Source organism: Solenopsis invicta, chromosome 1 (genome assembly GCF_016802725.1).
Source record: "Solenopsis invicta isolate M01_SB chromosome 1, UNIL_Sinv_3.0, whole genome shotgun sequence".
NCBI lineage: Eukaryota > Metazoa > Arthropoda > Insecta > Hymenoptera > Formicidae > Solenopsis > Solenopsis invicta.
Window position 1 is genome coordinate 9,298,836 of NC_052664.1, and position 22,522 is coordinate 9,321,357.

At 39.0% G+C, this 22,522-nt stretch overlaps 3 protein-coding genes and 1 long non-coding RNA gene across 7 annotated transcripts; 1 reads left to right on the forward strand and 3 right to left on the reverse strand.

Moving 5' to 3' along the window:
• Window positions 1-23: 23 nt before the first annotated feature.
• LOC105206430 lies at window positions 24-11,424 on the forward strand. Of its 4 annotated transcripts, XM_011175936.3 has the most exons (8): window positions 24-183; window positions 299-690; window positions 1,398-1,510; window positions 5,033-5,266; window positions 5,521-5,765; window positions 6,605-6,776; window positions 6,887-7,128; window positions 7,706-11,424. In XM_011175936.3, exons 2-8 carry the CDS (start codon window positions 600-602, stop codon window positions 11,307-11,309), a joined length of 4,701 nt encoding a protein of 1,566 aa, XP_011174238.1. In that variant the 5' UTR covers window positions 24-183; window positions 299-599; the 3' UTR covers window positions 11,310-11,424. The 4 variants fall into 4 exon arrangements, with proteins under 4 accessions (XP_011174238.1, XP_039302114.1, XP_039302121.1 ...); XM_039446180.1 differs by having other exon boundaries at window positions 24-690; XM_039446187.1 differs by lacking the exons at window positions 24-183; window positions 299-690; window positions 1,398-1,510 and adding an exon at window positions 4,622-4,929.
• LOC113003175 lies at window positions 1,224-4,391 on the reverse strand. Its single transcript, XR_003268296.2, has 2 exons — window positions 4,275-4,391; window positions 1,224-4,186 (listed from the first exon to the last, which is right to left on the reverse strand). It is a non-coding gene; the product is annotated as an uncharacterized LOC113003175 (long non-coding RNA).
• Window positions 11,425-12,192: 768 nt separating the features above from the next.
• LOC105206413 (probable peptide chain release factor C12orf65 homolog, mitochondrial) lies at window positions 12,193-13,141 on the reverse strand. Its single transcript, XM_011175914.3, has one exon. The coding sequence runs from the start codon at window positions 13,111-13,113 to the stop codon at window positions 12,607-12,609; it is 507 nt and encodes a 168-aa protein (XP_011174216.2). The 5' UTR covers window positions 13,114-13,141; the 3' UTR covers window positions 12,193-12,606.
• Window positions 13,059-14,981, reverse strand: LOC105206421. The gene is made up of 2 exons (XM_039446193.1): window positions 14,378-14,981; window positions 13,059-13,179 (listed from the first exon to the last, which is right to left on the reverse strand). Exons 1-2 carry the CDS (start codon window positions 14,534-14,536, stop codon window positions 13,141-13,143), a joined length of 198 nt encoding a protein of 65 aa, XP_039302127.1. The 5' UTR covers window positions 14,537-14,981; the 3' UTR covers window positions 13,059-13,140.
• Between the last annotated feature and the right edge of the window lie 7,541 nt (window positions 14,982-22,522).

Here is a 22,522-nt window from a genome sequence, read left to right on the forward strand (position 1 = left end):
TTACGACGGGATTCGGATCCACTTTTGCTACCCAAAGTTCGGTCTCCTTATTCTACTTCCTGGCACATACATACAATACGCCCGGCAGCGCTTGTCATTCGTGTTCGTCACCGCCCGTTCTTGCCGCTAATTTCAGCGTGTGTGATTTCAGTTTACAGTGTCGAGGTTTGAAAAAGCCTGGAGGTGTGAGCGAGTGATTTGAACTTTTGCAGTTTTACGTTGGCCGACAATGCGATTTGATTGCGTTGGTCGGCAACACGTAGTTTGATAGTAGCAATAGAACATCTTTTTGATTTAGGTGCACAATTGTGACACGCATTTTCACAAACGAAAGCGACAGAAAAAGAAACAGAGAAAAAGAGAGAGAGAGAAAGAGTGAGTGCGTGAGCGAGCGAGCGAGCGAGCGAGCGAGCGAGTGAGAGACGAACGAGAGACGGAGCATGCGACCGCGCCTCTGCGACGTTACTCGGCGTGTCGATGAGAATGGGAAGTGCGCCGCCGCCGCCGCTGCCGACGACGACGAGGACGAGGAACGAAAGTGAGTCAGGGATAACATCGTTGCGGTACGTCGTACGGCGCTGCATCATCATTGCATAGGAATGGTATCGCCATCCAAGCATCAATATCAGCAGCAACAGCAACTCAGACAACCATCGAGAGAGAACAAGTTTGATCCGCGACGAACGCCAGGTAAGTTTTCGAGGAGTGCGCGTAATTCCGCGTTGCACAATAACTCACGCCGACCGTTAATGGATATCGCATAGAGATGTTTGCACGTCTGGTTCACACGCGTTTTGCGTGTCTATCTCTACTCAAACATACGTATACAAGCACATGCCGAGGGACTGATCAGTGATCACTGAGAGTGTTTGGATCAATCGTCGGCGAAGAGACGATACATGTGCTGTCGCTGAGAAACTCGAGTTTTACAGAATACCAAAAATGCTTTCCGAGTTCTAGTTTGGACGCTATATGCGAATTATGGAAACCTTGCTAATGTTAGAGCGAGTACTCTGAGCGATCACCAGCGTTTCTTTGCTGTATAGCGCAAATAGTAATAATTCATTTTGTATATCTCATCTGATAACATTCTCAGGATGGTTATTGTTTAATTAAAGACTGCACCAATTTGTCTGTATCATGTGATTTGTACAGCGGTTGGTACGAATGCAAGACAGAATCTAAGATACAATAAGTAAATGCTTCCCTCAATAAAAGAAAAATCAATGAAAAACGTTTTTAATGTATACATGTCAATCTATACATCTCAATAAATTTATTTGAATCAAAAAGCATCCTTTTGTCGCACCTCGGCGCGTCTAGGGATGTGACAAACAATCGTTTGTCACATTAATTGCAAAGTAAAAATGAGTAAGGTTTGGAAACTTTTTTTGTAGATATTCGTATACGAAAGGGCCCGCAACCTCTGGAAGACAAGTCGTTCTATTTGGACATAAAGAACCATGCCGTCGCGACCAAGCTAGAGGCACAGATCAGGGAGTTGGGTGGTGTGAGTTGCATTTCATCTCCTGCTTGTGCGATGCTGCGTTAGAGTAGCCCACAGCCTGCGTTTCCCGCTTCGTTCCTCGCCGCTTATCGATTTGTCAGAACGTTTTAGTGTATTTCGGGCAAGTGTGTGAGCCCCTCTCTCACTTTCTCTACCTGCTTCTTTCTCTGTTCTCTCCTCCTTCCCCCTTCCTTCTCTTCATGCTCGCCTCCTCTCCCTCTTTCTCTCCCCTCGTTGTTCTCTTCCCGCCATTTTCGATCACTATGCCTACGGCCGCTTCAACATAACGTCTGCTTGCTCCGCTATAGTGAGCGCAACGTATGTACACACACACACACACACACACACACACCACGCACGCGTGCGCGCGTGTAAAGGGAAAGAATTCGAATCTCAGTCTCTTGCGAACGATGCGCTCTCCAACTATTCAAATCGACCTCGTTACTATATGATATTACTGAGTACGCGTGCTATTAGCAAACATGACAAACTCGCTCCTGAAAAGTTCCACATATGGATCTTATAAGACACTCGCTAACGTGAATCTCAACAGTATGACTCCCGAATTTGTTTTTTGACAGATTAAATTTACCTTTTAGATTCTAAAATTATTGAGGTTAGTTACGAACATTTTTAACAATCAAAAGGAAGTCATTTTTTTCATTATATGTACGCAGTAGTATAATTGTAATATCAATACAGAAATAATATACTTCATTAAAGAATGTTTACAATGTAAAGAAAATTGTCGAGAGACCGCAACTATTTTATTTTTGCCTCGGAAGATAATCACGATTGCCGTTTTATTTTTACTTCTATTTTGTAACTAGGTCGCAACAATATGTAATGACAATCTTTAATGGCAAAAGATACGCTTGCTTGTTATGCTAAAGTTGCGCTATAACTTCTTTGACATTCGATTGACTCCCCGCAATCTTTATAGTGCTCCAAATACATAGCATTTTTAACATGTATCATATACAACAGTGTTACGTGCGTATTCTCCAGGATAAAAAATTTTCTACACAAATATTAGCCTATTCGCCCCGATCATGTGATCCTCACGAATCGTACAAATCATTGCTGTGAAGTTGTCTTCAACTGCGACTTCCGCACTCTTTCGTTCTTTTTTCTCCCTTTTCTTCTTTTTCTCCGGAGGCAATACTCGTCCACTCAAAACGCGCGAAATGAATTCGGAGAAGCGTGCGGCTAGAGAGGAGGTGGACACTCGCGCGCGAGGCTGACCCTCGCGAACGTGACCAAGCGATGCGCGTGAGGAAGCGGGTTTCCGTGCGTCAGCGCCGGCCGCATCTTTTCGCGCGAGGCCGCGCCGCGCCGCGCATGCAGGGGCTACGCCCTAAATTCAAGCCGTTCTCTGCAACATTTGCGTCACTTTAGCGACGATGCGACGTTAGCCGCGTTTCAACGGACACGACCCCGACCGAACAATTTTTCTGTTGACAAACAATTCCTGCGGCCAACCTCGCGTTTCGCGCCATCTTCAGAGAGATGCGCAAAACTCGAGACTTTGAAAAGCTTTGAGGGAGGCAAAAGGAAAAAGATATAAACGAGAAGCAAATTCACGTCACGTATCGGACGTTCGCGCGCATGAAGGATAGGATATTCTCTATGCTCGTTATTTTGCAGCGTAATGTTTGCGAGTTCTTTTTTGAAAGATACAAAAAAATTAGAAATGTAGAGAGGTTAATAGAGAAAAAAAATTTGTGATTAATATAGCATGCTCAAAAGGCGTAAAAAAATTCCCGTGTATTATAAATGTATATTTTAATAGACCATTTTTAATTAATTTAACATGTATGTACACAGCGATAGTATGGAAATGCAATACCGTTACTCCAAACCATTCTTATTCTCTTAACTTTCAACGATTTAACGGAACAAACAAATCAAATACTTCGCGGCGCGAAGCAAAACGGAGCGGAAGAAAGTACGAAGTCGCCTCGCAATGGCCTATTAATAGAGCAGCTGTCAAATCACGCCATCGAGTTGTTGCAGATCCGTCGTCGTAATCGTCATCCTTATCATCATCGCTGCCGTCTGTTGACAAACAAATAGCGCGAAACCGGCGTGCATCGCGCCATCTGAGTGATCGCGCGCGAAGTCATTATCCGTGTGCCCCTTTATCCGCTACATATGCGCGCGCGCGCGCGTGTATGTGTGTGTGTACGCGCGCGCGTGTGTATGTGCGCGAAAATTTCGAAAAGCGAAATTCGGTCCGGACGAGCGGACGGGAAAAAACGATGTGGCGACGTCGCGCGCGCGGCATAGCTGACGGTTGACGACGCGAACGGATGATGGGAGTCGTACGCGTATCCTCGTCGTCGACGTCGGGCGCGAGGGGAGTGGACGCGCGCGCCGTCTCCAGGCCCTCGTGCCAAGCTGCTAACGGCGAATAGCCATTTTGTGCGTGACAGTTGTCCACCGCGGACAGCAGTGCTAGCAGTCGCAGGACGCAGGAACTGCGAGTGGAGTGTGGAGTTGAGTGGCGTCGCGTCTCGTCTCCGTGGGTCTTTGTACCCGGTCGTCCTTGGGCCGTCTTCCTAACCACTCGTCTGTTTGCTGGGACGTCTCTTTGTCGCGCGTCGTCAACGCGGCGTGTCCCAATGTGCTTGGCATAGATCGCGCGTCCTTGTCGCGCCACGCGAATCGACGGAACCGCTGTCGAATCGAAGCAAAGCGACAGTTAACAGATAACTCTCTCGCGCAATAGTAAGCACACTCGAGGGCGCATTCTCGCATACTTTACCGCGTCGAATGCGCCGTCGCCGTTCACGCCGGAGAGCGCTCCACGTGTCTCCTCTCCCAGTGCGTTGGACGAGGGACAGCTGGCGGTCGACGCGTCGCGTCATATTATTAGAACAACGCTATGCGGGCGCCAGTAGCGAGCGACAAGTTGCGGCGTCCGCTACGTGAAGACCAATCGTGGCGGCATGCGCGCCGAATCGCTCTCTCTGTGTAACGGCCGATCCCCATCGTCAACGCCACTGCCATCCTTACCATCGCTGTACTGCCATCGCGGTCGCCCGAGGAAAGCCGCGAAATCAGCATAACGCATAATGTGAGCGAGTCCCAAACTGCTAGACTTGCTCGCGCATCACACTCGCACACGTACGTGCACGCGTACGTGTGCACTGTACGCGCTCGACGACGCTTTGCTCGTTGCGCAAACGATTAACTTCCTCGAAAGTTGAACTGTCTCTGTCGCACGCACGCACATACGTACGCACGCTTGCTCGCGAGACATCTGGAGCGACAGCTTAATCGCGGACTCATTCAATCCGACGGATCGCGGTCTTCTTTGCCCGTGTGTTAAAGGAGCCCAAGAAACTAAGGGAGAAGTTCCGAATTTCGTGTGGAAAGATTGTGATCCAATGTGTTAGTTGATTACTTGAATTTAAATTGTGCGTTTGTGTGATGTGCTTATTCATTTGCTTTTGCCAGCTTTGCATCTCTCGTTTGCATCTTGCTCAACTGTTCTTTCAACTTGACATTCTTTGTTTTTAGGTGGTTGAATTGTTTTTAGTACGCAGTGTGAATCTTGTAGCCAGTGATAGAATAGATAAGGCAGGTCATACAAACTTGGAGAAACATAGATGGGCTTACGTCAGTGGTGGCAGTGGAGGACCCCGTTCACTGAAAAGCATTGAAGTACCAACTCCTACACCCCCAACACCATTGCTAAGTTCTGAATGCCCCTCGTCCAATTCTACTCTGCGGGGTCAAACTACCCAAAGATCTGTAAGTATGAAAGATGAAAGTAAGATATGTTGTGCTAAGCTTACAATGCATCACATAAAAATTATGTTCAATGCTGTTATCTTGATTGTAAAAAATTAATAATCTTTGTCACTTTGTTATTGTGTATTCTTTTACTTTGACTTTTATGAAATTTTATGTAGAAAATTTCTTACTATAGTATAGTAAAAGTTTCGCAAATCATTGCAATTAGTGCAATGATACAATAATTTTGAAATTATTTTTAAACTTGACAGAAATCGCGGGTGGATGCAATGTTGGAACGTGCTCTGACACAACCACAACAGTGTTCCGTGGATCCACTAAACAACGCCCACACTTGGAAAATTCCTATTTGGACGACAGATAAATTTCAGGCTTGGCTTGACAAGATCTATGAATCTGTTAAGAATAATTCTAACTTAAAGCAAAACAATCAGCATAGCTTGACGAGAGTCAAGCTTTTGAAAAGACCATACGTAAAATTTGACTCTATTTACAGGTAATTATTGCTGATGATACTTATGCAATTTATGTTCTTTAACTCTTAACTGACACAGTGGGTAATGTACACTAAAACTGTTTACAAAAATGCTTAGCATTCATAAATCATTCATTCCTTTTCTTCTGAATATTTTTAATATATGTAATTTCTCGATTTTTGCACCTATTTAAAATCTTCACCTTCTGGGTATCGATTAAAAAAAAATGGTTCAAATTTTATGCATTACGTATCGAGATATAAGCAATTGAAAATGATTGGGTGTGGTACATCCATGTGTGGCAAAATATCGAATCCAATATAGTGTATCAGCTGAGGGTTAATTTTACATACATCAGGATATGTACTACCAGAATCTGGATTTTTCAAGAGGTTTTGTTTTTATCTTTAAAAATACTGGATTTTTATACGATTTTATTGATACTCGGAGAAATTCTTGAAATTTTACTTTTAAATTTTATTTTATCTTTTTTTGATAATTATTTTTTATATTTTCTGTCCAGTGATGTATATATTTCTATCTGATGTAAACGAGATCAATGTATTGTAGACTGATCGCTATACATCATTTAATTCATATTTCTTTCTAATTCAATCTCCAATTTAACATTTAAATCTTAAATAGCTTCTTTGTGATTATATGACTAAAGAATATTAAAAAGTACATGTAAATTTATTTTAAAACTGCATTAAAATAATTCTTTTATCTGGAATTTTGAAATTCTTGAAAAATTTGATCATTTTCGGAGAATTTATTTACAAAATTTGAATACACACTCTGAATACAATCTGTCTTCCCACTTATGAAATTATCTCACATGTTACATTTCTATCTATAGAACTACCAGGCCTGTATTTCTGGAATTATCGTCGTGGCCCACGTTAAATTTCGACGGTGATCCTGGTTCGTGTCCTTTTGACACAAAGAAGCAGGAAACGAGAGAAAACAAATTGACAAACAAAGAGGTCAAAGAGAATAAGAGGAATATTGAATCTATAAATAAGGCGGAGGTGCATTATTTGCTATTGCATGAAACATAATATATTGATAAGCAATACAATCATTTTATCATATTTCTACGTCAAAAAGATCAATGGACAATTTTTTTTTGTATGGACAGGGTAAAGAAATGACTCGAAGACCTCGTGCCACCGCTGCACGTACTCGCAGAACGGAACAATTAGTCTCTGGCTATTGCGAACTTTGTCGTATTCAATATAACGATTTAACGAAGCATGTGCAAAGTGAGCAGCATCTGAATTTTGTGGGGAATGATGACAATTTTTTGTCATTGGACACGTTAATCAATGCAGGCGCCAATGTGGAAGCGTTCTTAAAATTAAATAGAACAAAGGATATCGAGTAAGTATTCGCAAATAAAATCTTCTATAAATTGTCTTTTTAAATTTAATTTTATTACGTTTAACATAGTGCGTGCGTGCGTGCGTGCGTGCGTGCGTGCGTGCGTGCGTGCGTGCGTGCGTGCGTGCGTGCGTATATATATAGAATATCTTTCTAATTACAAATTTTTGCACTTACGACCAGCATAGTATTAATTAAAAATGGAGTAAATTAAAAATTGATTAATTAGTGATCCAAATTAAATATTAATTGGGATTTTATAATAACAAATATATTAAAAATTATATAACAGTAATCTTAAAAAAAATTTTGTTTTATTATTTTCTAAACCAAGATTTATAGTTTTAGTAATAAAATAATTATTTTGCATGAATGTTTTATTTATTAAAAAAATATAAATACTATTTGATTTACGATCACAGTCTCGAAACATAACCCCGTTGTAAGCGGACATTGATTATATCGTTTTATATTGATTTAGCATTTATTAAACATAGAAATTATTCACATTTGCAACATAATGTGTAAAGAGTTATTGTTTTCACTTCACCAACAATTTATATTCATTACTTTGTAGGAAAGGCTGCGACTTATTCCCCAATGGAAATGGCAATCTTCATAACATAGTGCTGCCCGAGGAGAAAGTTAACAAGAACACCAAGACTTTAAGTAACTTCACTGTTGACGAAATAAAAATGGTAAATGGTGCACGCAGGAACCTTAATTTAAAGTTAAGCTCACCGCATAATCTACGTACTCGTACAAAACACGAAAGTGGACATCTCCTCAGGTCTAAGGGCAGTCCATGGCACGAGGTTGACAAGAATGAGAAATTGTATGATAAATTAGAAGGTTTTACCATCAAAAAGCGTTCAAAAGGTACTATCTGGATCGAAGAAGATGAGCCGGACGAGAAGTATACAGAAGATATCTTGAACGATTCTAAGCAGGAAGACTACAAAATCAAACCGTTCTCAAACAATATCGAATTTTATAACAGTAAGGAAGATAATATCAATAATAAACACAGTAATCTGGATCCACCAAAATTGCAATCGGTGATCGTACATAGAAATGCGCAAAACGGTATTATAAATTCGCATCATGTATCGGAGGATCCAGATTATTTCAATAGCAAAAATAAATGTAACGGTGATGAAAATGCGGGCGTTTTGGAGTGTAGAATAAAAGAGATTATAGTCGATAGTAATTACGTTGTTGGAAGTTGCAAAGACGATCCATTTCAGAGAGACAATTGTACGTTGCAAGCGGAAAAAGTGGCGATAGATGCGAGAAAACTTTCGTTGAATAATACGAACGAGATTGTTTGTAACGGACATAACAAAAGCGAACAAAAGGACTTGCAAACGTTACAAGGTGAGAATACTCGGCACATGAAGCTCAAACATCCGCGCGTGAATCGAAGGGGCAGGAATATCAGAGGTCGATATCGACACCGATTATCGGTGGAAGAACGTTTAATAGAGGACAATCGTGCCTATTACAAAGTGGAAGTGTTGGGTAATAAGTTGCGATCGAGTGCGGTTCCAAGCGGCAATTTCCAACACACATCGAAAGATTGTGAGGGCGAGGAGAAGGAGACACCGTCCAACGAAAAGCCAGTGGTAGTGCGGTTTAAGCGCGTAAGAAAGTCCGAATTATCATTGCTGAGCGACGAGGCAGAATCCTTCATGTTCGGTGAACCAAAACGAGACGATTCCAGCGAGCAAACCAGTGATTGTGAACAGAGTAGCGTATTGCCAAGAGACACGGATAGCGAGGCTCACGGAACTATTAATTCATCCATGTCATCGAATTTGTCGTTAAATTCCAGTCCTATTAAACAGGAAATTATTGAAGAGGACTCGCAGGATTCTGTAAACGTGAGTAGAGCAAGAAAAAGAAGACGCACGCAGGCTGAAGCATTCATCAAGGACAATACTGATTACTACAAGTTTGAAACGCCTGGTAGTAGACTAAGGTACCAAGCTCCCATAACTGGAATCAAAGACACTGCCGTGGATGATGGTAAAGAACATGGCACGGTGAAGAAACTGACAAATGAACCGGAAGATCGCAAATTGCAGGCCGATGGCGTTGTCGAGAAAATTTATCCGTCCAAGCCATCAGCAGAGATCGAAAAGATGCAATTCTCCTTTGAGTCGGTACCTATGTCCGAACCGTGGTATCAAACGTATCAGCGTCAAGATACAGGTTCCGAGTTTTGGCATTGCTTCAGCGAATGCGATGCAATGAAGCCGTTTCTCTTACCGTACGAGATTGAAAACTTTCATGAGACGCTGATGAAGGCACAGAACAGAATCGAAAATGGCAGAAGAAGGGGTCGTGGCCGTGGTATAGGATGCATGGGACGCTCGCCGAGGAAGAGTCCGCGTTGCCATGCATCCACTTTGGCTATTATGTCTACCATAATTCGCAAAAGGGAACAGCAATCGACTCTATCTACGATAGAAGAATCGCCGCCGGCCAGATCGCGCGTCAACACACCGAGGCTCGAACAAGCCTCGAAAAAGTCAGATCTCAAATTAGATATAGACGAGGAAATAAAAGAGATAACAAAAACGATCGACGAGATGTTGAGTGCAAAAGGTATGACCGAGTTGGACGACTCGTTTGAGCCTGATTTGGATTTGGCACAAACCGATGGGTTCTGTGAAACGAAGGGCGCACCACTAAATTTGCTTGAGTTGCTCGACAACTGTCAGGACATTACTAACTGTCTGGAGAACAACTCATCGTGTGCTAGCTCGGAATGTGGTGAGATAAACGTGGACATTCCGCTAAAACGACGGAAACGAAGAAAAAATCGGACTGGTTGGCCGGTTGGTAACAAAATGAAAAAGAAAATACAAGTGAATAGCAAGATCTTGACAGACTGCGATCGGGAATCGTTGATGGAGAAAAGGCTCTATCCTGACAGCAGTTTTACCAGATGTCACATGTTGGATACATCCAACAGATCATTGGAAGCTGATTCTCACGCAGTAACAACGTCGATGAACATCGTGTTGCCGATGGCTGCAGAACGATTAAGTGCCAGTCAGAGGAACAACACTTTAGAAACTTGCGCAATGTCTCATAAATCGTATCACGAGGCACTCGCGAAAAGGGACAGAAGTGTAGAGGCTGTTAACAGTGACAACACGGGCCTATTGGCAAATACGAACAACTACATGGAGTCTGTCTCGGAAAATGTATGCGATGATGGGCCAATGAACACTACTTATCTGTCGAGCAAAGATTATTTATGTAGAAAAGATCTTTCGGATTCAGGCAACGATGAGAATCATGAAAATCAGAAAAATCTGTTTAGCAGAAAGGATGTCAATGCAGTTACCGAGAATTTAGTCTCGAATTTGGTCACCAAGACATCATCCATCAGGAAGCAACGACAACGCGAGCATGTCAGCAATGCCGATGGCTGCGAGTCGCGGGATACGGAGATCGAGAATCAGAACAATCTACAGTTGCAGTGTAGAAAGGAGGAAACCGGTATAGTTCCTAAGAAACACCACAATTCTAGTTCCGAGTTGTCGTCGAAGCGGCAATTGCGCGGCGGCACCTGCGAGGAAAACTCGTCTGACACGGGAGAATTGTTGAAACGTCGTCGTGGTATCGTGTTTGCCACAACGAGGCGCGGTCGAATGGGCTCACGAAAACGGATTTACTCCAAAAAACGTCAGTCGAGAACGGTTCGCAATAATACCAATCTGTCGTCGCCCGATCGCGTCGGAATGGTATATGAAAACGAGAATTGTAAAAAGGATGCCTATTTGAGTATTACGTGTAATAAGAAACAGTCACCAGGGATGCGCGGTGTAAAACGCAAAAGCGAAGCCATTTCGTCATCGGACAATATTCAGGAGTCGTCTGATTCGATGATGGATCAATGCGCCTTGTCAGAACGCATTAGTCCGTCGATAATATCATCCACTGAGCTTGAGCAGCGTCGTTCAAGCATTGAATTTCAACCAGTTGTACGAATGATGAAGCTCGATGACCAAGTGGACATGGATCATAATATACTGTCAACGGTGACGGTAGCGAGCAACCGACGATTAAGAAGTTCCGGCAGTTCGCCACGATCGAACCCCAAGCCGCCGAGAAAACGTGTCAAGTCCAGCCGCGGACACTTTGGACGGTGGTTGAAGAACAGCTGAAGACCTGGAGAACGAAAATGCAGAAGAAAGAGGCTGTACTTCGGCTTAGATTTCAATGATGGTGGTCAGTTGTCGATCTCACGATCCGATATCTCGTCAAGCTGCAGTGTACATTGTGTATAAAAATATTTGTGTACGTAGAATAGTATTTAACATTGCATCATAGTATTATACACACGCACGCGCGCACACACACACGCACACACACACACACACACACACACATACATATATACATATATATGTATGTATATATGTATATTTGTATGCAAGTGTGTATGTATGTATATATGCATATGTATGTATATATATATATATATATATATATATATATATATATATAACACACACACACACACACACACACACATACACATACACATATGTACCCACACATACATAAATCTTTTTAGTGATACCATTCTACTTAGTAACGTTTTTTTAGGTGGTTAGTTTTAACACTCCCCACCCGGTATATTCTACTGTGTATACATTCTTTAGATACGGTCATTGTATTCTCGCAGACAGAATATTTACATCTTTTTACTAGTACCATGTCGTTCCTTATTTTCTATTTTTTTCTTTTTTCATCGTTTCCTGTAAAAACAAAAAATCTGTACCATTTTAATGAGTCGTTTCGTTCAAATCATAATTATTTAGAATATATTATAGAGTACGCAAGACTGCAGACAGCTTTATAACATTGTAATCACATATACACAACACACCACACATACATATATTTCTGTTATATTATGTATATTATTGAAAAGTAATATTCTATATTTTCAATTCCCCAGTGTATCCAAATACATCATTTCAAACAATTGTTGTAAATCGCTCATGAGTTCAAAAAGAGAAATTATTATTAAAGATACGCAAATTTTCCATTAAAAGTTATTTTATTGCACCTTTTTGTGATTCCAAGTGATCTTAAATTAAATTGTGTCAAACAAGTTTATTTAACTCTATCAAAATTTTAGATTCTGTATTCTTTTTGTTCTAATTATATAATTAAAAACTAATTAACCAGTTGGTGACAAAAGATTATTCACTGCAATTAGTTACTTAATTACGATTCTAAAATAAATGCAACTGTTGTATTGGAAATAAAAATCAGAACTTGTAAATTTATTAATTTTGATAAATTTAATTGGTAATTAGTATTAATAATCTTTTGGCTTTCTTCAATACATTTTAAGTTAAAAAATTGACAATCTTCTATTTATAATTTTATTTATTCCTTAAAGCTAAAATTAGTTTACATTCTAGAGGAATTTATTTGAACCAACTTGCGTCATGTCAAGCCTTCGCGTTCGCGAAACGCTTTCTTCATTTCGTCTCGCTTCTTTCTCTTGTATTCTTTTCGCGTTTGCTGTTTTTCCTCAAGAGCACGTATCTGGGCTTCAATGGAGCGTTCCTTGTTCAATAAATTATCGAGCTTTGTTATCAGAATTTCGCGCGCGCGTTTCTTGTTGTCCCACTGACTTCTCGTTTCATGGCACTTGACGATGAACCCTGTGGGCTTATGCTTCAACAAGACCGCATTGTTCGTTTTATTCGTCGCTTGACCACCCGGACCGCTGCCACGGATAAACTGCTCTTCAAGGTCGGCCTCGTTTAGCTTAGGAACGTTTGAATAATCGAGATAATGTTTGAACGACTTGTTGCGAACTTGTATGTTTTCATAATGAACCATGATACTTGACAAAAGAAACTCGTTGATCAACGAATAAATGCTGTTATGGATTTTTGGACAAATCAATATGGATTTAATCAACATGATTCCTCTTTTTGCTTTCATACGATATCTTGTGCAGTAAAACGCAACCTATATCACTTTCCTAGCTTCCAAGAATTTCATACCCTTCTGTGAAAAAAGAAAAGATATGTTAGTTCTGGATCATCAACAAATAGCTTTTAGTATTATATAACATAACATATAATCAAAATTTACCTAGAGCTAACGTTTAAATCTGAAATACAATTACTAACACTTGATCTGTGAGATTTAATTTATGTTAAATAAAAAACTAATTAATTTCAAAGAATCATAATAACATTCATATAAAAAAAGAAATACCAATTCAAGCTTTATAATTGACAGTAGAATAGATTTATCTTTAGTTCCAAAAGGTTAAACTTTAGAAGAGAAAATCTAGTTAAGCCTGTATTATGCAAAATATAAGATAAAATAAAATAGACAAAAAACATGCAATAATAGGTTGTAATATTAAAATACTTTATTATAATGTTGAAAAGAACAAGACATTTCAACTTTATAAGCCTTCTTCAGCTGTCGAAATAAATATTGCAAATCTAATGTATCAATATCATGTAATAAATTTTTGTTTTGTGTGTACATATATATACTTTTTACACACTTGATATGTATAAAGTAATAACATATCTTTAACATAAAAATATATACAAACAAAATAAAAATTTATTTCCTCATTAAAAACAAGGGCAACATGATAGTAATATGAAAAAATTAATCTCATTATTATATACTCAATGTAACTTAATAAATATTAAATTTTTTTTTAGAGAACTTATTCAATGAAAATGTGAAAACACAATATAAACAAAGTGCCTTTAACGGTCATAACTAGATCTTAGTGCTGAAATTTATTCGTGTGATTTTATATACCTTTTTAAATTCACTAAACTGTGCGTCAAATAAATTTTTGAATATAACACAGCTCTAAGTTGAATAAGAATTAGTAATATCATGTTTATTAAATTTAAAATTAAGTAAATAATGAATGATGCTAACTCACATCTGAATGTGAGAAACCTCTTAATTTTTTTCTTTAGATCAATGTACCTTCTGTTTCACTTCGCTATACAGTATACTTATAAAACATAATGGACGAGCTTTTTAATTTATCAATTAATCGCATTATGCGCTGCTTTTATAGAACAAAGCAGCTGCATATAATACGATTGATCAATCGAATTAAAAAACTCGTCAATATTGAAACTTGAAAAGTGACTTATAGGTTAGAAACAATGAGAGGTTATGAGTAGTACACAGCTCGTGTCCCGACATACAGCTTGATTACCTTCAATTGGAAATTTATCGCCGTCTCGTCGGACAGATTTTTATTATTCTTGAAAGTTGTCCGGATCCTGTACCGAAAATACTTTTTGTTCGTAAATTTCAAAGTTTCGCCGTATCTTAAAATGCCTTTGTAAAGTTTTAGGATAGCTTGTTGGCTCATCGCGATATAATCGGAATCGACTGAACGGATTAACGTGTATCTATGAGGTTTGAGATAATTTGACACTCGTCTCTAGACGTTACGGCCATCCATCAAAATTCAAATTGTAAAAACACAAAATGGAACTCCAAAGTCAAGATTAGGAATTCTAATAGCTGATTGTGATGCTGATTACAATTTCAAAAATATTTTCCGTAGCGGACGTCCACATGCGTTCATCCTTCAAACGGATTATACAGATTTTATATCTACAAGAAATACTTATCGCATTTCGAATCTGTCACAAATAAATTAAACGCAATTAAAAACGTGAAAACATGCGATGACATATAACTGACATTTCTTTTTGTAATGGATCAGCTGACGGCAACATTACGTAAACTTGTTGCGCATGCACGCAAGACGTGTAAACTCTATTAATTTTGTTTTAAAATTTTAATGACAGGTTATTTAATAGCGTTTTTCATTGGGAAAACTAGTGCGCACTGAGTGTGCACTCGCCGCTGGCAATTGGACGTTTCGGTTCGCGCGATGACGGTGCCAACGGAAACGCCCAATTACCTGCAGCAAGTGCACATTCAATGCGCACTAGTTTTCTCAATGAAAAACGCTATAAGCTGTGGTCCATTTAGGGCCACTTTCACCAACGCCAATTAACTTAATCGCTGATTAGTCTATCGTTTTTACTTAACGACAAATACTATTGGTCAATTCCGATAGACTAATCAGCGATTAAGTTAATCGGCGTTGGTGCAAGTGGCCCTTAATGCTACAAATACTTCGAAGTGTGATTAACCAAGTTTGATTAACCAATTGAAACAAAGAATTTTACAAATTGACCAATCAAAGGCTGCGCTCCGAATTACGCATGAAGCACGTAGAGTGCAATACTGGGGGTCGATCATAGGCTTGTTTTCTATTCCTGCATCTAGACTACACCGGAACGTTCCTTTTTGCTTTCACTACTAACTTTCAAATATATATCTATTTCATTTTAAGTGCACGCTAATTCAGGGAGTGGTAATTGTTAAGAATACCCACTGCACCTCCGATTTTGACGAAATTAGGCTCATTCGACGCGTTTTCACTCAAAATGAAAGAATCTGGCAAGAAAAAGTGTCGCTCTGGTCCGCGAATCGAGATATCAAGTGTTAAAGTTGGCGATTGCACAGGTTAAGATACCTGTCATCTCGGCGTTATGTAGCAAACTGAGCATGCGCTTTGGGCACGTTTGCATGCTCCATGGGCACACACATACAAAAAGTGCGCGAATTTGAAACATAAATACAGAGCAATATAAGTGATTCAGTGATAAATGAATAAATTAATTAAGTTATCGTGCGGAAAGTAAATGCTTAAAAAGGGGAGGGGCTTCGCCCCTCCCCCGCCACCCTTTTTTTAACCCAACCCAACCTGAATCTTAGTTTTAAATAAAAAATTGTTTTGCATGAAAGTTGAAACTACCGATGTCTGTTTTACAGTGAAATTAACTTTCATCTTAATTTGCATGATACAAAGCACTTTCCACGTGAAGCGAGGTCCATCCCCATCCCACTTTCTCCACCCCCAGCGTACCCTCCCCCACAGATGTCTGCTTTGCAGCCAAATTAATTGTTATTTTAATTTACATGATACAGGGGGCTTTTTACGCGGAGCGAGGTCCACCCCCACCCCACCCTTTCCACCCCCACCCCCCGCGCGGGGGGGTAGGGGTGGAAAGGGTGGGGTGGGGGTGGACCTCGCTCCGCGTAAAAAGCCCCCTGTATCATGTAAATTAAAATAACAATTAATTTGGCTGCAAAGCAGACATCTGTGGGGGAGGGTACGCTGGGGGTGGAGAAAGTGGGATGGGGATGGACCTCGCTTCACGTGGAAAGTGCTTTGTATCATGCAAATTAAGATGAAAGTTAATTTCACTGTAAAACAGACATCGGTAGTTTCAACTTTCATGCAAAACAATTTTTTATTTAAAACTAAGATTCAGGTTGGGTTATTATAAGAAATATTGTACAGATTCATAAATTTCAAAATTTTTATTTAACACTTTTTAAATAAATTAAGTTACTAAAACGCATGCGCATGCGGTCACCAGCATGCAAACGTGACCACAGCGCATGCTCAGTTTGCTACATATCGCCGAGATGACAGGTATCTTAACCTGTGCAATCACCAACTTTAACGCTTGATATCTCGGTTCGCGGGCCAGAGCGACACTTTTTCTTGCCAGATTCTTTCATTTTGAGTGAAAACGCGTCGAATGAGCCTAATTTCGTCAAAATCGGAGGTGCAGTGGGTATTCTTAACAATTACCCAGGGAGTTTAGGAACAGAAAACAAAAGACATGAAACTTTTCCTAAGGCGGAAACGTGAAAAGTTGCTTAAGACAATCTTGAAATAAGGGCACGTATTATGCATTTGTCCGGAATCAATTCCGATCGGAACTATTCCGTTTTGCCTAGAAAACACAATAGAAATTTAGAGAAAAACGGAATAATTCCGATCGGAATCGATTTCGAACAAATGCGTAATACGTGCCAAGATTCGACTATGGCCTAGTTTACACCGAGCACTTGATACACGTACTAACTCGTAACTTTTTATTAAATTATCTTACTTTCGACAATGACCTACCGTTTGTTTTCTGTTCCTGAACTCTCTAAATAAGTGTACACTTAAAATGAAATAAATAGATGTTTCAAAGTTAGCAAAAGCAAGAAGGAACGTTCCAGTGCAGTCTAGTGCAGGAACAGAAAACAAGCCTCTAGTTTACACCGAGCACTTGATACTGGGTGCTTTCCAACAAGAGTGCCACAGTGTGACACAGTGTCACACAGAGAGACACAGTGTAACACAGTTGTGTAGTCTAATTGGAACAGATACGTTACCAAACACGGTCACTAGAGTGCGTAAAAGACTGACTTACAATTAGTAAAAAACACAGATTCGAATTGAATCAGAAATCTATCCGTAAAAAATCCAGACCCGTTAAAGAAGGAATTTTACATTATCCAACGTAGGAATAACTTCTTTACAATGCCGACAAAAGAATAAACTTGCAAATTAATCCGATGAAATACGTATGAATAATGAATAATCAACAAATGCATTGTTTCTTAGGCTTATACAATTCTTTAAATAAAAATAATAAATATTGATTACCATCTAAGAATTCTGGGTCTGGTACGTTATTTTCGAACACGAGACATTTTTAGTAAAAATATAAGTCCATTGTGCTAATGTAAAAATGTAGCATGTAAAGAAACGAAAGATTCAAACTATAATTTTAATTTTGTATATTAAGACGACAAAACATAACTGAACATGACTAAAATGTACCAGTACCACACTTGAAAAAATAATTTATTTGCCCGATGTGTTGACGCTATTGATGGCTGACACGGCCAAACTTAAGATTGAGCTGTGTTTTGCAGTGTCGCTCTGTGTCTCTCTGTGTCATTGTTGGAAAGCACCAATGTAGACACTGTGTTACACAGTGTCGCCCGTGTCTCTTGTTGGAAAGCACCCACGCGTACTAACTAGTAACTTTCTATTAAATTGTCTTAATTTCAACAATACGTGTAAATGTATACGTGATATCTATATTTAATTAATTATCTTGATTCATATTGTACCAGCTTAATATATTATTCATTAAATTTATTACCGAAATTAAGATAATTGAATAGAAAGTTACTAAATATTACGCGTATCAAGTATTCGGTGTAAACAAAGCCAATGCGTGTATACATGATACATATATTTAATTATCTCGATTCTATTGTACCAGCTTAATATAGTATTCTTTAAATTTATTGTCGAAATTACGATAATTTAATAAAAAATTATTACTTAGTTTGTGTATCAAGTACTCGGTGTAAACTAGGCCTATGACCTAGTTTACACCGAACACTTGACACGCATACTAACAAGTAAATTTTTATTAAATTGTCTTAATTTCGACAATACTATCTCTGAGGGTCAATCATGAAACTTTTTCCCTAGGGCGGAAACGTGAAAAGTGAAAATCTTTACCATTGAAGTTAATGGAGAAATTTTTCACTTTTTACGTTTCCACCTTAGGGAAAAAATTTCATGATCGACCCCCTGGGGGGCTATTACGGTTCCTGAAACGAGGTGAAAATTATAAAAGTGAGCAAATTCACTAGTTGTTGACCAATGAAGTTATAAATATTCTAGTAAATTTACTCACTTTGGTAATTTTCACCTTGTTTTAAAAACCGTAATAGACCCCTTGATAGTCATACTACTATTTGAAGATAAATATCACAAACAAATTTGAAGACGAGTGCGAGCAGAAATTGGCTCACAAATAACAAATCGTTTCTGTATATGTGGTAAAACAATATACAATAATTTTTTGAATGTTTCTGGTGTTAGTCAAAATTTTAAAAATTTTTCTTTATCTCCGTACACCCAAGGACTTTGAGGCTGGAGTCCCATGGATGCGGAACATGCGCAATGCGGAATTGGCGGAACGCTCGTGATTGGTCCAATCAGTTTTACGTTCGTTCCGCCGAATTTTATCCGCAAGTTTTTACTTTTTGCGCAACGCCCCTGATGCTAAATAGCGCAATGTAATTTGGAGCCGAATGATAGGTGAAATAGGTTCGCGAATAACGTTTTGTTTAGCAATAATAGGTCCAACTAATGCCAATAGTTTTTCAAATAGTTGATGTGGCATTCTAAAATAATCTAGATATTTTTCTGTGTCTTTGGCCACCATTTCCTTAACAAGATTATCGCTTGCTCCTTGTTGCAATCTCCTTTCAGCGTTAAATATAGGTCGCACCCAAAATTGTCGTTTTCTTTTATTTTTTTCATTTGTAATTGCAATGTTGTATAATACATATAATTTTGAAATCTTGCGGCGTAGCTCCTGCTTTTTAGATGCACACGTATTTATTTAAAGAGTTTATTAATAAACCAATAATTAAATGTAACTTTTCCGACTTCATAATTAATAATAATTGTTTTTTACGGAGTGTTAATTGACACGTAGTTATTCGCCGTAGTTATTCGTCAATTGTGACCGGTATATGATGGAGTTTTTCAACTTTGATGTACATGTATATGCGATTCCGATCCGCAGAAGTTCGAATGCCTATGTCCCATGCTGCGGAAAATGCGGAAGCGTAATCTGCGCGAGCCAATAATATACACTGATTTTGATAGATACAATGGAAAGATCTATGGGAAAAATATTGCGATTGACAGATGACAATTACGCATCCGCGAGTTCCGCTCCATGGGACATAGGGAAATATAATTCAGCGGAACGTTCTTGACGGAATATTTGTAGGACCAATCACGAGCGTTCCGCCAATTCCGCATTGCGCATCCATGGGACTCCAGCCTCATTCTGTTCATGGGGAAATTTTCCAAACTGAGAAGTTACTACTTTCTATATACTCGCAGTTTATGATTAATGAAACGACTCGAGCTTATTGGTCGTTACGTTAATCATAAACTGTAAGTATGTAGAGATAGCGACTTTTCAGTTTGGAAAATTTCCTCATGGACAGAATCAAAGTCCTTGGGTGTATAGTCGTAAGCTAAAAGGTTGCAACATATTTTCTTTGATGGTTTTGGAATGTAGACTTGCTCATTGATTGGCGAACGTAATTGGTTGGATCCACAGGTAAGAACCAATTATGTTCGCCGTTTGATGAGCAAGTCTATATTTCAAAAACAATCGAAGAAAATGTGTTGCGACCTTTTAGCTCACGACTGTACATCATTTTTTGTACTAGATTGTGGCTAACCCCTTGTGCCAATCGTCTTTCAATATTAAAAATTGGTCTAACCGAAAATCTTCGAGCATTGTGTTTAATTTTAAACACTCTTTTCTTTTCTTCGACTCTCATTAATTCGTATATTATGTATACTTAAATTAATTTTCGACGAATGTCTTTTTTGCTTAAATTACTATCTGAACATTTGTAAACTTTTAAAAGTTTTATTAAATTGATTAATGCAAATTCAGACATTTTATTAACAAAATTATGGACATTTGTTTCAACTTTATATATGTGAATATATTATTATTTATTATTTATTATTCTTAATCCGTTTGCCTTGCGGCTTAGGATGGCTTCCGATTACATACACTTTTGTTTATATTACATTACACAAATTCAACTTAAACTTCAAAGTTTAGAATTCAATAGTTTAAAATTCAATAGTTTAAAATTACAGTTAACATCATCAACAGCTAACAAATCAATATCACCCTCAACATTAACATTAACCTTAGCGTTACAATTAGATCTTTGGTTTGTTTGAACTTCTTCCTTCTTATTCTCTTCTGCTTCTTCCTTCTCCTTCCTGTTTATCTCCTTCCTCAGCTCTTCTATCTTTTTCATTACTTGTAGGCCCTTTCCTTCTTCTCCAGTGAGTTCTTCTATCGACATTTCGCTTCTTGTTGCTTCGCAATCTTTCATTATATGGTACAAACTTTCTTCTGCTTTCTTGCATACTCTGCATCTCCTTTCCTCCTCTTCTCTCCAATACTGGCTCCCTTTCGTTTCATTCCCGCATCTGTATCTGGCTATCAAGCATCTGTCCTTTTTCTTCATCCTCCCCTCCAAGTATTTTGGTTTCTTTTCCTGTGCAATCATCTTGTAGTTGGTGTTGTACTTGGATTCGTTTATCTTCTGTTGTCTCTTTCTGCTCTCTTTAATTTTTAGTTCCTTCAAGATGTTCGCTGCCATCTTCTCGTTTCCTGCTTCTCTTTCCTTTCTAAGCTGTTCCTTGTTTACTCCTGCCTCCTCCAACACCTCTCTTCTCTTTCTTTCCCATCTTCCTTCTTCTGCACCTAGTCGCCACTTTTCTAAATCTTTTATGCATTCTTTTATTATTTTCTTCTTTGATTTTCTCGCCTTTTCCTCGTATTTTAGTGCTCTTTTGATCGCCTGTATTCTAATCTCTTCCATCTTTGTCTCCTCCAATAATATGTAATTCGGTGTTCCTCTGTCCAAGTTTAGAATCCATTTCGCGTACTTCCTCTTTACTCCGTCTAACGTTTTTTCGTTTTTCCAGCCCCAAACTTCCGCTCCATATAACGCTACGCTTCCAACAAGTGCTTCAAACATTTTCATTCTTCTTCTATGGTCTTCTTTGAATATTCTCTCCCCTATGCTCCAAGTCCTCTTCATCGCTATTGTTGCTCTTCTCAGTTTCTCTCTTATATGTTTCTCCGCACCTCCGTTTTTCTGTAGCATATATCCTAGGTATCTTATCTCTTTGACCTCTTCCACATTTTCCTCTCTCCATTTCCATTCTCTTCTCTTTTTTCTTCCTCTTCCACTTTCGAATACCATCACTTTTGATTTATCCGGACTAAGGCTCAATTCTTTTTTCTCTAGGTATCTCCTGAACCTCTCCATCATCTCTTTCAGATCCGCTTCTCTCTCTGCCAACAAAACGATGTCATCTGCGTATGTTATCGTCCAGAATTTTTCTTTGCCAACTACTATTCCTCCGGCCTGTCCTTTTTCCATCTCTTCTTCCAGATCTTTTATATATATGTTGAATAGTGCTGGGCTTAATGGGCATCCTTGCCTGAGTCCTCCACCTGTCCAAAACTCTTGAGATTTCTCTTCTCCTATTTTTATCACATTTCTTGTCTCTTTATATATTTCCGTGATCCTCCGTCTCAGATTTGTCTCTATATTCATCCTCTCCATCGACTCTATCAGCTGCTTTCTATTCACCTTATCGAAAGCTGCTTTCATATCCGCAAAAAATGCGAATATTTTTCCTCCTTTCTTGCACAATTCTCTGTTCACGATGTAGTTTATCGTGAAGACTGCGTCCATAGTTCCTCTTCCCTTCCTGAATCCGAACTGCGTTTCTCTCAATTTATCTGCTGTTTCTTTTTCTAACCTTTCATTTAGTATGCTTGCATATATTTTGTACGCCGAGTCCAATAATGTTATTCCTCTGTAATTCTTTATCTCGTTTTTC